This window comes from Lactuca saligna, chromosome 2, assembly GCF_052625555.1.
Source record: "Lactuca saligna cultivar CGN05327 chromosome 2, ASM5262555v1, whole genome shotgun sequence".
Lineage (NCBI taxonomy): Eukaryota > Viridiplantae > Streptophyta > Magnoliopsida > Asterales > Asteraceae > Lactuca > Lactuca saligna.
This window is the reverse complement of record NC_136418.1, coordinates 98,801,663-98,814,372: the sequence shown is the minus strand read 5'-3', so window position 1 is coordinate 98,814,372 and position 12,710 is coordinate 98,801,663. Positions and strand designations below refer to the sequence as shown.

The 12,710-nt window shown below is 35.0% G+C and overlaps 1 protein-coding gene across 1 annotated transcript; it reads left to right on the top strand.

Annotated features, from left to right (window-relative positions):
• The first annotated feature begins 2,726 nt into the window (after positions 1-2,726).
• LOC145028970 (putative serine/threonine-protein kinase PBL28) lies at positions 2,727-4,743 on the top strand. The gene is made up of 3 exons (XM_078977642.1): positions 2,727-3,707; positions 3,978-4,114; positions 4,207-4,743. The coding sequence occupies exons 1-3, from the start codon at positions 2,760-2,762 to the stop codon at positions 4,601-4,603; spliced, it is 1,482 nt and encodes a 493-aa protein (XP_078833768.1). The 5' UTR covers positions 2,727-2,759; the 3' UTR covers positions 4,604-4,743.
• The last annotated feature ends 7,967 nt before the right edge of the window (positions 4,744-12,710 follow it).

Genomic DNA, 12,710 nt, shown 5'->3' with positions numbered 1-12,710 from the left:
TGACATGTGGTTGGAAGAGGATTGCAGAGTGTCAGGTGTAACCTTGAGCACACAATGATCCTAATAGACACATATAGACATGTATGTGTTTGAATTTAGTGTATAGACGACTAAATAAGAAGGGTAACACCCTTATTGGCTAGGAAACTCTAAGATTTATGGGATACAATCACATATGATTGCATAACTCGGGTATATGGCCACCCTATAGAGTTTACAGTCAAGGATGTATGACCATTGGAGTTCACGGTCCAAGTGTTCACGGTCTTAGGTGTTTACGGTCTTAGGTGTTTATGGTCCAATGACCTTACGGTAATGGAGTTCACGGTCTAAGGAGGTTTAACCGCAAACTCATTAAATCTTGCACAAATGATGGTTTTCAAGGGCTTCAATCAAAGGCATCGGGTTCTAGGGACCATGCTTAGCCTTAGGAAGGGTAAAGGCTATAAGAACACCCTTTATAAGGGTTTACGGTCTAGGAAGATTCATAGAGTTGTAAACTCTTTTGTTCATGCAAAGAGTGATGATCTTAAGTCCAAAATGAAGGATTGTAACTAGATAGATGTAAAGGAGGATGATACTTACGGTTTTGAAGGCAAGGAAGGTGTTTACGATCCAAAACACAACCGTGTTCTTGAGAATCTTTGATGATCTAGATAAAAGATGAAATCCTTGGATGAATCAAGAGTGAAACGTGGATTTAGGAAGGATCTAACACACAAAGAAGGAATCACTTACTTGTTCTTGAAGATTTGGAAGCAAAAGTTTATGCTTTTTGAGAGAGAATCAGTTCTAAGGCTTGAAAGAGGGAAAAGAATGGCTAAAATGATCACCCTCCATATATATAAGGATGGGTTTACGGTCACCATGATCGTAAACTCATTGGTCTTGATCGTAAACTCCCTTTTTGAGGAGGTTTACGGTTGCAGGCAGTTAAGAACTTAAGCTGCTATTTCCAATCTCTTATTCCTTTGATGTTCTAGGGTTAGAACACTCAAAACAGGTTCCAAACAATGATAACTGGAAGCAAAATGAATCTAACACTGATAGGTTTAAGTGTTTATACAAGCTAAGAATTTCGGGTTGTCACACTGAATGTGTACAATTTAACAAGCTAAATGATAAATGTGGACGATAAAAACTCAATGATCAAATATGGAAAAATCGAAAGATATATTATCTTTATTATCCCTAACCAAAATAATAAAAGTATAAAATAACTTTTATGTAAATTATTTTGGTCATAAAAGGTTGGAAATTTCCTACATTAGGGAGGAATTGTTTATTTGAAAATAATATGTATTACTTTACTCAAATATATATTTAATATTGATTATTTTGCTTGTAAAATGGTCGGAAAGCTTCGCCACATTTTGTAAGTTAATTATCTAACTTGGTGAAATTAATTTCTAACCACTAACTAACTATTTGTTAAAAAAAATGGGTAATGTTACAAAATTAGGGTTTTCATGTGTTAGGATTTTGTGGAATTTTCCATGCTGTATTTTCTTCTAATTTTTTTGTAGGACTATAAGTATTTTTATTTATAGGTTCCGAGCAAAAGAGTTTGATACCTAGCCTAGGAGAGAGCAAATGTAGCTCGAGTTTATTAACTTTTATCCAAAAAAAATTTAAAAAAATGAAAACAAAAGTTTAAAAAATTAAAATAAAAAAGATTGCCGTTTTCTTCAAAATACATTTGAAATATTGTAATAGAATATTATACTGTCAATATTAAAATTGAATTTTCAGAATCTTAGAATATTTTACTAGAATATTCAACTATAAATATTTAAAAAACGGTAATAGAAAATTAGAATTTTCTAACAAATGTAACAATTCAAGTTGAATATTAGAATATTTCAATATATCTACCAATTTTAGTAAAATATTAGAATTTTTTAACATTTTAAAAATTCGATTTAATTATTTATTGTGTAATATTCTATCAGAATATTTCATTTATATTTCGAAAAAACCGATAATTATTTTTATTTTTTTTGGATAAATTAAATAATGAAAATAATATTTAAAAAAGACTTATCGGATTTTTCCTTTTATTTTTCATTTTATATATTTTTTTAATTTTTTTTATTTTAAGATGAGTGGCTAGGATTGTGTCTCATGTTTCATAAAATTAGCATAGTTTCAAATAAATCTTTTTTTTTTTCTCTCTCTCTTTATATATATATATATATATATATATATATATATATATATATATATATATATATATATATATATATATATATATATATATATATCTTGTAATGGGTTTCTCTTCCATGTCAGGTTATTTAGTGCTTATCTAGAATACAAATTCCCTTAACCTTGTCTAAAGTAGCGGCTTAGTGGTTTTGTTTAAAAATCACAACTGAGAGTATGTCATGCATTGAATGTTGTGAATGCAAATAAACAAGGTCTATAACTAATAAATAATCACCAAAAAGGACAGTATTACCAAGTCCAGATTGATGTTTGGTTTAACTTCGAAATTTCATTAGTAGTTTTATTCCCACTTTTCCACCTATTATATTTTTTGCCAAGACAAATTGTACAAGATACAACACTTGACTTTAAAGAACTTCGTAATGTTTCTTGCACAAATACACATTCAAGATACAACATTTGACTTTTAAAGGGAGTTGATGCTAGTCAACCGTATTATATGTACACGCTTCTAAGCAAATTGGGTTCTATATATATTCACAGAAAAGCTGCTAATACCATAACAATACACAATCACAAATATAGAAACAATGTTTTCTTCAGGGGTAAACCTAGAAAAATGTCGAATTCCACTGGAGGAGATCATTCGGGCCACAAAAAACTTCAGTTCACAAACTCTGGTCGGCGATGGTGGATTTGGTATGGTCTACAGCGGACAACTCTCTAACCACTCGGAAAACCAGTTTGTAGCTATCAAACGCCTTGATCGTGAAAGTTGTCAAGGAACCAACGAGTTCCATAATGAACTTAAGTTGGTTTCAAGTTTCAACGATCCAAACATCATCCCGTTCGTTGGCTACTGCAATGATGCAGATGAGAAAATTATAGTTTGCAAGTATGCTACTAACAGAAGCCTTGAGTATCACCTCCAAGACCCAGATAGGAGGAGTCCCCTAACATGGGGACAACGCCTGAAGATATGTTTGGGTGCAGCAAGAGGAATAAAGTACCTTCACTCGGGTGTTGGGGAGTACAGGAGAGTAATTCATAGAGATATGAAGAGTGCCAATATTTTGTTAGATGATAATCTAGAAGCCAAAATATGTGATTTTGGTTTGTCAAGATTAGCTCCAAGAAATCTGCCAGATACCTATGTCCATACAAGGGCAGCTGGTACGAGGTTTTACATTGATCCGCTGTACAACGAAAGAGGCAGACTGACTAAAGAGTCTGACATATATTCATTTGGAGTGGTAATGTTTGAAATGTCAAGTGGGATGATGGCTTATCATGTAAGGCGTTTTGAAGATACTCAGACGCAATCTATGATCAATATAGTCCGAAGCTATTATGATGACGAGCATCAACACGTTGATGGACTTGACAAGTTAATAGATCCCACTATCAAAGATCAGATTGATATGAGGTCTTTTCATAAATTTAACGAAATTGCACATGAGTGCATTAACTTGGACATAAAGAAACGCCCTACGATGGATAGGATTATCGAGGGGGTCGAGGAAGCACTGAATATTCAAGTAAGTATTTTATTCGATGTGTTTGTGAAAATATATATTCCTAGCAAGAATGAAAACTATCATGCTTGGACCCTATATGCTTTTAGTTATCTATATTTTTTTAACTAAGCTTTTAATCTTTTTTACAACAATATGTTTTCAATAAAAGAAAGGATTTGTTTTTGTTTTAATTTGGTTCTAAAAAGTAACTTTTAACTGCTCACCGGACTCGCATGTCCTTTTTCTATATTATTTTTGACCAGCTTCTGCTAAAATTTGACCTCATAATAGTTATTCCCTACACGAAGCATCCAAATCGACGAACAGGAGAGTGAGAAAAAGTTTTACATGTTGGGGGCCAACGACCTAACCATTGAATCGCAAGATGACACTCGATACTGGGAATGGGGATGTATACCTGAATCAAGGTCTCTTTCATTCTCTCTTAAGCGTCACGTTTTATGTTGTTAATATACTGAATTTGGCATTCATGAATATATGTATGTTGCCGTTTCTCTAGGTTCCCGGAGGTGTGCATACTTAAAGAAGTATGGTGGCTTGAGATCCATGGCAAAGTAGCAGTTGTGAAACTATCACAAAAGGGTACATATGTCGCCTATCTTGTCTTTCGAACTACTGAGGGTTGCAGTGGACTTACTCTTCCAGCAAAATCAAGTGTCACTTTTGGTGGGGTAAAAACAGAGACCGAAAAAGTTTATCTTCAAATACCACGGCGTGTGCAGCAAGACTATGTGATTCCTCATATGAGAAACGATGGGTGGATGGAGATTAAGTTGGGAGAATTCAAGTACAAGGAAGGAGACAATGGGGAAGTTGAGATTGTGTTTAAGGAGCTTTCGCTTCACATGCGGAAGAGTGGTCTTATCGTGGAGGGCATCGAGATTCGGCCTAAATAAGTAAATAACCATTCTTGATTTATTATATTTATTCAAATTATAGATTAATTAATATACTACGTACTTTGTTATTCAATAATGAAATGTATAAATTAGTAATAAAATTATTTAATATATGTATATGATTTCTAATTTTATAAGTTGCTGTAAATTACTTCCATCGTTGTAATCCTTGATGATGTAGTTTATTTGAGTTGTTAATCTCTACTTGGACTGTGTTTTTAATGTATGATGTTCTCTACCTAAGATAAATGGACATAGGCATGGGAATAGAGCTGGTTTTGATCCTGATCCGATCTAAACCCTTAAAAATTATATGGATTTGGAGCATAGTTTTTAATCCATTTACCCGTTAACGACTCGTACCCGTTAACCCTTTTATTAAAAGGGTCAGGTATGGATCATCATTGAGCCGCTCCATTTATAACCCGCCATATATAAATTTTAGAATTATATATTTATATTTTATACTACCTAAAGTTTATTTTTTATTCCAATTAAAAGTCCAAAGAGAAAAGACCAGACTAAACTATTTTTACATAGGTTTCAAGGACTTGATGTCTAGACTTTCAATCATCTACTAAGAATCATGATGTCATTCATTTGTATTCCATCAAGCAATCATCAATTTAATTTTTATATCAATAAAGTCATTTATCAACCGAATGAAAGTTTGTAATTGCTATTCTTTATCAATGCAATTAACGGCCAAAAATCAATCAGAAGTTATTACAATAATGGTTTTAATTTCGATCGAAAGTCCTCGAGTACTTAATGTGCTTTCTAAATAACGGGTTACGGGGCGGGTTTGGATATATGTCGATTCGGTGGATAAGGGTATGAGTTTGACTAATCAAAACCCTGCGGGTTACGGAGCGGGTATTGATCGGATTTTGAAATTTGTTAAAAGTGTTTGGATCAAGGTCGATTCGCTCAAAACCCGCCCCATTGCCAGGTCTAACTGGGCATAGGATATCAAGTCGTCTTCAAGGCTATCCAGTATGGGCAACACCCCACCGACGTCATAGGGGATGTTGAGGGGTTCATTTTTTGTTATTATATATTTTTATTTAAAAATTAAAACTTATAATAACGATAAAGGCTCGTTTTTTCTGGTTCGTCTAGGGCATTTGATGATATTTGATTCCTCAGGACCGGCCATACCAACATTTTTCCGACATGGCACCAAGAAAACGGGGTTACCACGGCGCAAACACCCCCCCCCCTTTTCATAGTTTTTGCGCTTTATAGGCTTGACATTGCTTTCCGTTACCGCCACATCCTCCGTTAATGTCGTTTCCTTCTTAAATCAGATAAAAATGCCGGTCCGGATAACCTAAGATGAGTATGTATGGGCAACGCCTAGACGCGTTGTTCTGACGTGGAACCCAAACAACGCCGTTAACACGGCTTGAACACCGCTCCTGATTCAAGGATTCCGGCGTTAAGTCATGGGACGTTACTATTGAAACATGAGGCAACTGAGGGTTTTGGCTTGGATTTGGCATTAAACGGTCATATTTAGACCGTTGTTACATGGTCACGATTTTAAAAAAAAAATCATTTTAACTCTATTATAAATACAAAATTTACTATTAAAAAACATTTCATCCATTTCCCTTTCATACTCTTTCCACCGTTTTAGATACTGTTCTTAATGATGATAATGAGGTTTACACTTCAATATCTCATGGGCAATCTTCTTTTTTTGAGAATGAAGAAAACATTGTAGATTTACCTGTCTCAAATAGACCTCAAAGAAATTGTATCAAACCTACATATTTGCAAGATTATCACTGCCATCTTCTACAAAATGAGTCATATGATTCCAATGCTAGATATCCCTTAAAAATGTTGTGACATACTCAAGCCTTTCTTCACAACAGAAAGCTTTTACTTTGGCGATTTCTGCTGAAACTGAACCAAAATGATATAAAGAAGCTGCTCTTTCAAAAGAATGGACAGAAGCATTGAATAATGAGTTGCATGCTTTAGAATTAAACAACACTTGGTCAGTTGTTCCTTTTACCAAAGACAAAAAAGCATTGGGTTGAAAATGGGTATTCAAAATAAAACGAAAAGCAGATGGCACTATTGAGCGTTATAAGGAGCATTTGGTGGCTAAAGGCTTCAACTAACAAGAAGAAGTTGACTTTATTGACACTTTCTCACCGGTTGCTAAATTAGTGACAGTCAAACTTCTATTGTCAATTGTAGTACAACAATCATGACCCTTACTCCAATTAGATATGAACAATGCTTTCCTTAATGGAGAGTTAATAGAAGATGTATACATGCAATTCCATCAAGGTTATACGCCACCAAAATGTAATCCCTCACATATCAAACTTGATTGCAAACTTCAGAAATCACTTTATGGATTAAGACAATCCTCAAGGCAGTGGAATGCAAAGTTTTCTTCATTCTTAATCACAAAGGGTTTTATGAAATCAAAAGTCGAGTATTTTCTATTCTACAAAGGTCATGGTTCTACATATGTTTCCCTCCTCGTTTATGTATATGATATAGTACTCACTGGTGCTTCCACAAACAAAATTCACTTGGTCCACGATCGATTAAGTGTTGAATTCAAGTTAAAGCATTTGGGAAATTTGAAGCATATTCTTGGTGTGGAAATTGCCAGAGATCACAAAAGGGCATAATTGTCTCTCAGCGAAATTTGAAGCATATTCTTGGTGTGGAAATTTGAAGCACATTATCCAAGGGGTCCAAAACATAATATTTCTAATTTTGAAGGTAAGGCTTTGGATGATACTACTTAATATAGAGGATTTATTGGCAAATTAATGTACTTAACGATTACTAGGCCCGACATAACATATGTAGTACATTGTTTAAGTCAATATATTACTTCACCAAGAGTGCTGCATATGGAAGCATAAATCATCTTCTACGATACTTGAAGCATAATCCAGACCAAGGGATTTTCTTATCATGTAAACAATCATTTCAATTAAGGGCTTTTAGTGATTTCAATTTGGCTGTTTGTCCAAATACAAGAAGATCAGTAACTGGCATCTGCATCTTCTTTGGTGATTCGTTGATATCATGGTGTGACAACCCAAAAATTTCCGTTAGTTTTAACGTCGAAATTAAGCGCGTCAAAAATTAGCCAAATTTATCCCAAAAATATTTTTGACCGGATTTAAATCCGTTGGAATATTTTAAATAATATTCGTTAAGCGAACCAAAATTAAGGTGGTATAATTTTAAAAATTTGCCGTGTTTAACGGTAGTCGTGAAAAACCCCGTTCGCGGTTGGTGTCAGGGGAACCCCAACCAGGCCATAAACTCCACCCTATATAAGGGTTGAGTGGGTTTCATCCCCAACTTTTTCCCACCTTAGACACTCTCTCTCTACAAAACGGGTTTTGGTAAAAAATCGCCCCTTCGAGCTTCAAATCGGTAAGTTAACCTTCCTAGCTTGTTGTTTATCTTATCTAGCTTGCAAATTCGTGTTTAAATTAGCCAAAACCCTCAAGAACATGAGTTTACGGTCCAAGAACACCTTCATGGACCGTAAACACTCATAAATGGGGTTTTAATGCTCAAAAACCCTTCCAAATCACTTATGGAGCTTAGTTATGACTTAGAGGCTTACATGAAAGGACTTAGAACACCAAAATCTTAGCAAATGGGGAGTAAACATGAGTTTACAGTCTAAGAACATCCTTATTCCGTAAACCCATCTCCAAGGACCATAAACACCTTTTAAGGTGTTAAACTACCCCTTAAACACCTCCAAGAGCTTCTATGAACTTCCTTGAGTGCATAGAACCTTATACTCCTTCTTGAGATGCACCAAAACATGCACAAGTGTGTCACACTTGAGTTTACGGCCCAAGAAGGTTCTTGGGCCATGAACACCCTTTCATAGAGCATAAACACCCCCAAAGGGTGTTAAAGTGCCCTTAACACTTTGTATGGCTTAGAATTGGACCTAGAACTTTGTATGCTTAACCTACAACCACCAAAACACATGATTCATGGACTAACATGAGTTTACTGCCATAAACTCATGTGTTTAAGGTAGTAAACTCCCCAAGAACATCTTCATAGACTGTACACACCTTTCCAAGGTGTTTAAGTGCCTTTAACACCTTCCTATGCTCACATAAGTGACTAGAACCTTGCATGCAAGAGTTACAACCACCAAACAACAAAAGGAATGGGATAACATGAGTTTACGACCGTAAACTCATGTGTTTACGGCCGTAAACTCCTCAAGGAGTGGTCATGAACCGTAAACTCCCTAAAATGGTCCATTTGGAGCCTAAACCACTTCCTATGCCCTAGAATTGATCCTAGCCTAATTCCAAGAGTGAGATAAGACCTTAAAGCATCCAAGGACACACCACCCATGAGTTTACGACCATAAACTCATGGGGATAAGGTCTTAGGGTCGTAAACTCTATAAAGAGTTTACTCTTGAAGAGTAAACTCCCTAATTAGGCCATACACTCCCTTAGATGTTACATGGGACACTCCTAGCACTTGACCAAAGTGTTTCCCGCTGATTAGGATGCATATACGTGTTTAATTAGTATTATAATTACTAATTGTATGTAAACATTTGTCATCATATGTTATTAGTGATGGGTTTTATCCATAAGAACATCCTATGTGCTCATGCAAACCCTAATGCTTGGATCTAGGTTTCTCTATTGTACATGCAATTCATCCAAGACTTTAAAACCTAGTTCTAGCATACAATTAATCATATTAACATGTGGAAGGGTTTTAGAACTTACCTTGATTGTTATGTAGCAATAACAATCTCAAATCCTCCTTGTAATGACTTTAGAAAGCTTAGTGTCACAAGTGTCACTCCTCTAATGGCTTACAAACACCAAGAGCAAGAGGATGAAGAATAAGGAGAGTGGAGGCTGCCCAAAACCATCCAAAACCCTAAGGAGTTTCTTCCACACGTTTTTGGTGCTTTAGGGATCTTTAAATAGTGAGGCTATTAGGGTTATCAAACAAGGAAACCCTAATTTGGATGCTTAGGTCCTAAGCAACCCATGGACTCCTTCCTTAAAGGCCTAGAACGATTTTGTAATGGGTTTCCCCATAGAATTCGTCCACCCCTTTAATATGGAGTCTATTAGCTCAATATTCAACTATCATACAATTGACAGTTCTAGTCCCTTAAGTTTAATTAATGTCTTTTAGCCACAAACTTAATTCTTATTAATTCTTGACTAATATTAATTAAACAATATGATTTCTCCTTTAATATATTATTCTCATAATATATTCATAAATCATAATTAATCCTTTCTCTCCATAATTCATCCTATCAAGTTGCTTTGGTGAAGGCAACCCAAAAGGACCATGCACCATCGGGTCAACTACATACCAAAATAGTTATGGACTTAGACACTAATCCAACAGTCTCCCACTTGGATAAGTCTAATAACTATTCTGCGTATGACTTCGGATCCTGATCTGCAATCGTAGCTTTCCAAAGCCGCTGTCAACTCTGATCTTATCAGATGCGCGTGTCCTTTAGATAAGGGATCATATATTCCTCCATTCTAGATATCGTATAGATATGAGACATGAACTTAATCATTCTCTCTATACTATTTCCCGACTTCCGATTTATGACGACTGACAACGTCTACTATTGAACCATTAATTTAGTCTCGGCTTGGCCAAGCACTTAGGTGCCATCACTAAATCATCGAGGGGCCCAAAGATATCGCTTTTATCCTACTTTGGATGAAAGGAACGGATAAACTTTGACTCAATGCTTGCTTGCACGCACTTACCGAATTACACACAACAATATGTTTTATAACACCAAGTTACTGGTGCATTTACATATTATCAATGTGCAACCGACTCGCAAGATACAACTCACACATCTCGGTTTCAAGAATATAAGATATTATCGTCTCACCAATCACTCATGATACAATTCATGAAGTGATCCAAGTGAGCGTGGGTTTAATCCAATGCTCAAATCATATTTATAATCACTCATGAACATTACAACAAACATTTGCTTATGTCTAATACACTTTAGACAATCCACACACTAATTCACGACAGTCTTCATCCGTACCTACTTCCAACATACGAATGACTGTGGCCCGTTCGAATAATTTGACTGTTCTGAACCAATTAAATTATTCAGGAAGTCAAAACATGCAAAGTGAAACACAAGAATAATACTAATCCCATATTGCCTCAAACCTTTGAGTATAAATAAAACACCTTTTATTTATCACCATATCGATTACACATTATTTGTTGTTTCGGGTAATCAACTTCCTACTTGAATTATAACTATACTTGTTCCATGCTCTTAGCATGCACACAATATTTACCTATGGTCCTTACTTTGTGAAATAGGTCAAATGAACACATTTCCAATCACACTCATTTCACAACTCCTAATCCTTTTCACAAGTGAAAGAATATCAAATTCTTGCCACTTATAGAATATGCTAGATTCTAACATTTTATGCAATGATCCTTTTGTAATATCATAGCACAAAAGTCACAATGACTATTGCCAATGAAATTACAAAGTCCTCTATCTGAGATTGTTACAATACAATTCCATAGACGTGATGTCTCTCACTCAAAGTACATTTCTTTGAACATCCTTTTGCATAAAAATATCTAATCTAGATATAGATTCTCAATATCCAACTCCTAATATGGAACCATTTCCATATTTTCCATATGACATCTCATTCTTAATAGAACCTTTTCTATTCATAATAATGTCGATATGTTCCATCCAATACTATACTTCCAACTACTCACAAGCAACCAATCCTCATCGAGCTTTGGATCGTCCTTTGATAGTTGTTTAATAATCTTAGTCAAAACCGATTCTTGTCCTTTTCCCCTCTAAATGCGCTAGACATTTGGAAAATTTTAGAATGGTCAAATATTATAGCACTCGTAATCGATCCTTTACCCAAAGCGTATGAGACACGATGCATAATGTCTTACATAAAGATCTGATACTTTATCAATCTTCTGCCATAATATTTTATGTGTCACATTCTCACAATTCGATTTATGAAGAGGGATGCCATAATCATAATCGAAATTTGAGAATGCACTATGTATCCTTGACTAAATTTATTAACATCCCACAACCTAAGCCTTTAGATTTGAAATGAAGCATAATATTCTCTCCCTTAATTATAGCAAAACAACTTTTCAACCCTTGCGACTTTGCTAAGTATAACTCTTGTTTTCTATAATTAATATTGCTAACTTGCAATACTTTCCATAATAATCATACAAGCACACCATTTATGCTCCCACTATCATGATGATTATTATCATATAAGCATAACACTTATGCTCTCACTAGCTTTGACATGTATTCAAAAACCAGCTTAACTTCCAGAAAAAACAATACCTATTCGGTTTCTTAAGTTCATATTTCTAATACCTAATGCTTTGATAATCTTTTATCTAAGCTTCTCAAACTTATACACTTTTGCCTTAGATAGCTCATATGTGTGTCTAAAAAATTTAGACTAATTGCCAAATCTCACAATTCGAATCATGGAAAGGGATACCGTAACCATAATCGAATTTGAGAATCTAATTTTTAGAATTACTATCTTCTTAAAATCTCTCTTAGTGAAAGCATTTCCTCACAGTCATTTTCATGAAGGAGGGAATCTTATGACACTTAGATTTTAATGGTGTATGTGTTCATATCCATGTGAATTTGTCAAAACCAAAGTTTGCGACAAATCCAAACTCATATGGACCGAACTTTCTCAATCTTGATTTATTGCCTTATGGTAACACGAGTGCCCACCATGTCTTCCAAGTAGTTAAGCAGCTCACCCTTTCTTATTAATGTACTTTTCATTGATCAAGGTCCTTGCCTTTTATGCATTCAAATGAGAACTCATATAACTCACATGCATAATTAACTCAATTGGAACGGCACATAAACAAGATAGTGTCAACACGATAGGTTGTAAACCTCAAGTCGTGTGCTAGTGATGTTCGATAAGGTTTATTCTTGATTTGTTCTTGAAACCTTTCAAGACCATTAAGACTCCCACTGACTCCTTGACATATAAGATTCTCTTGTCAA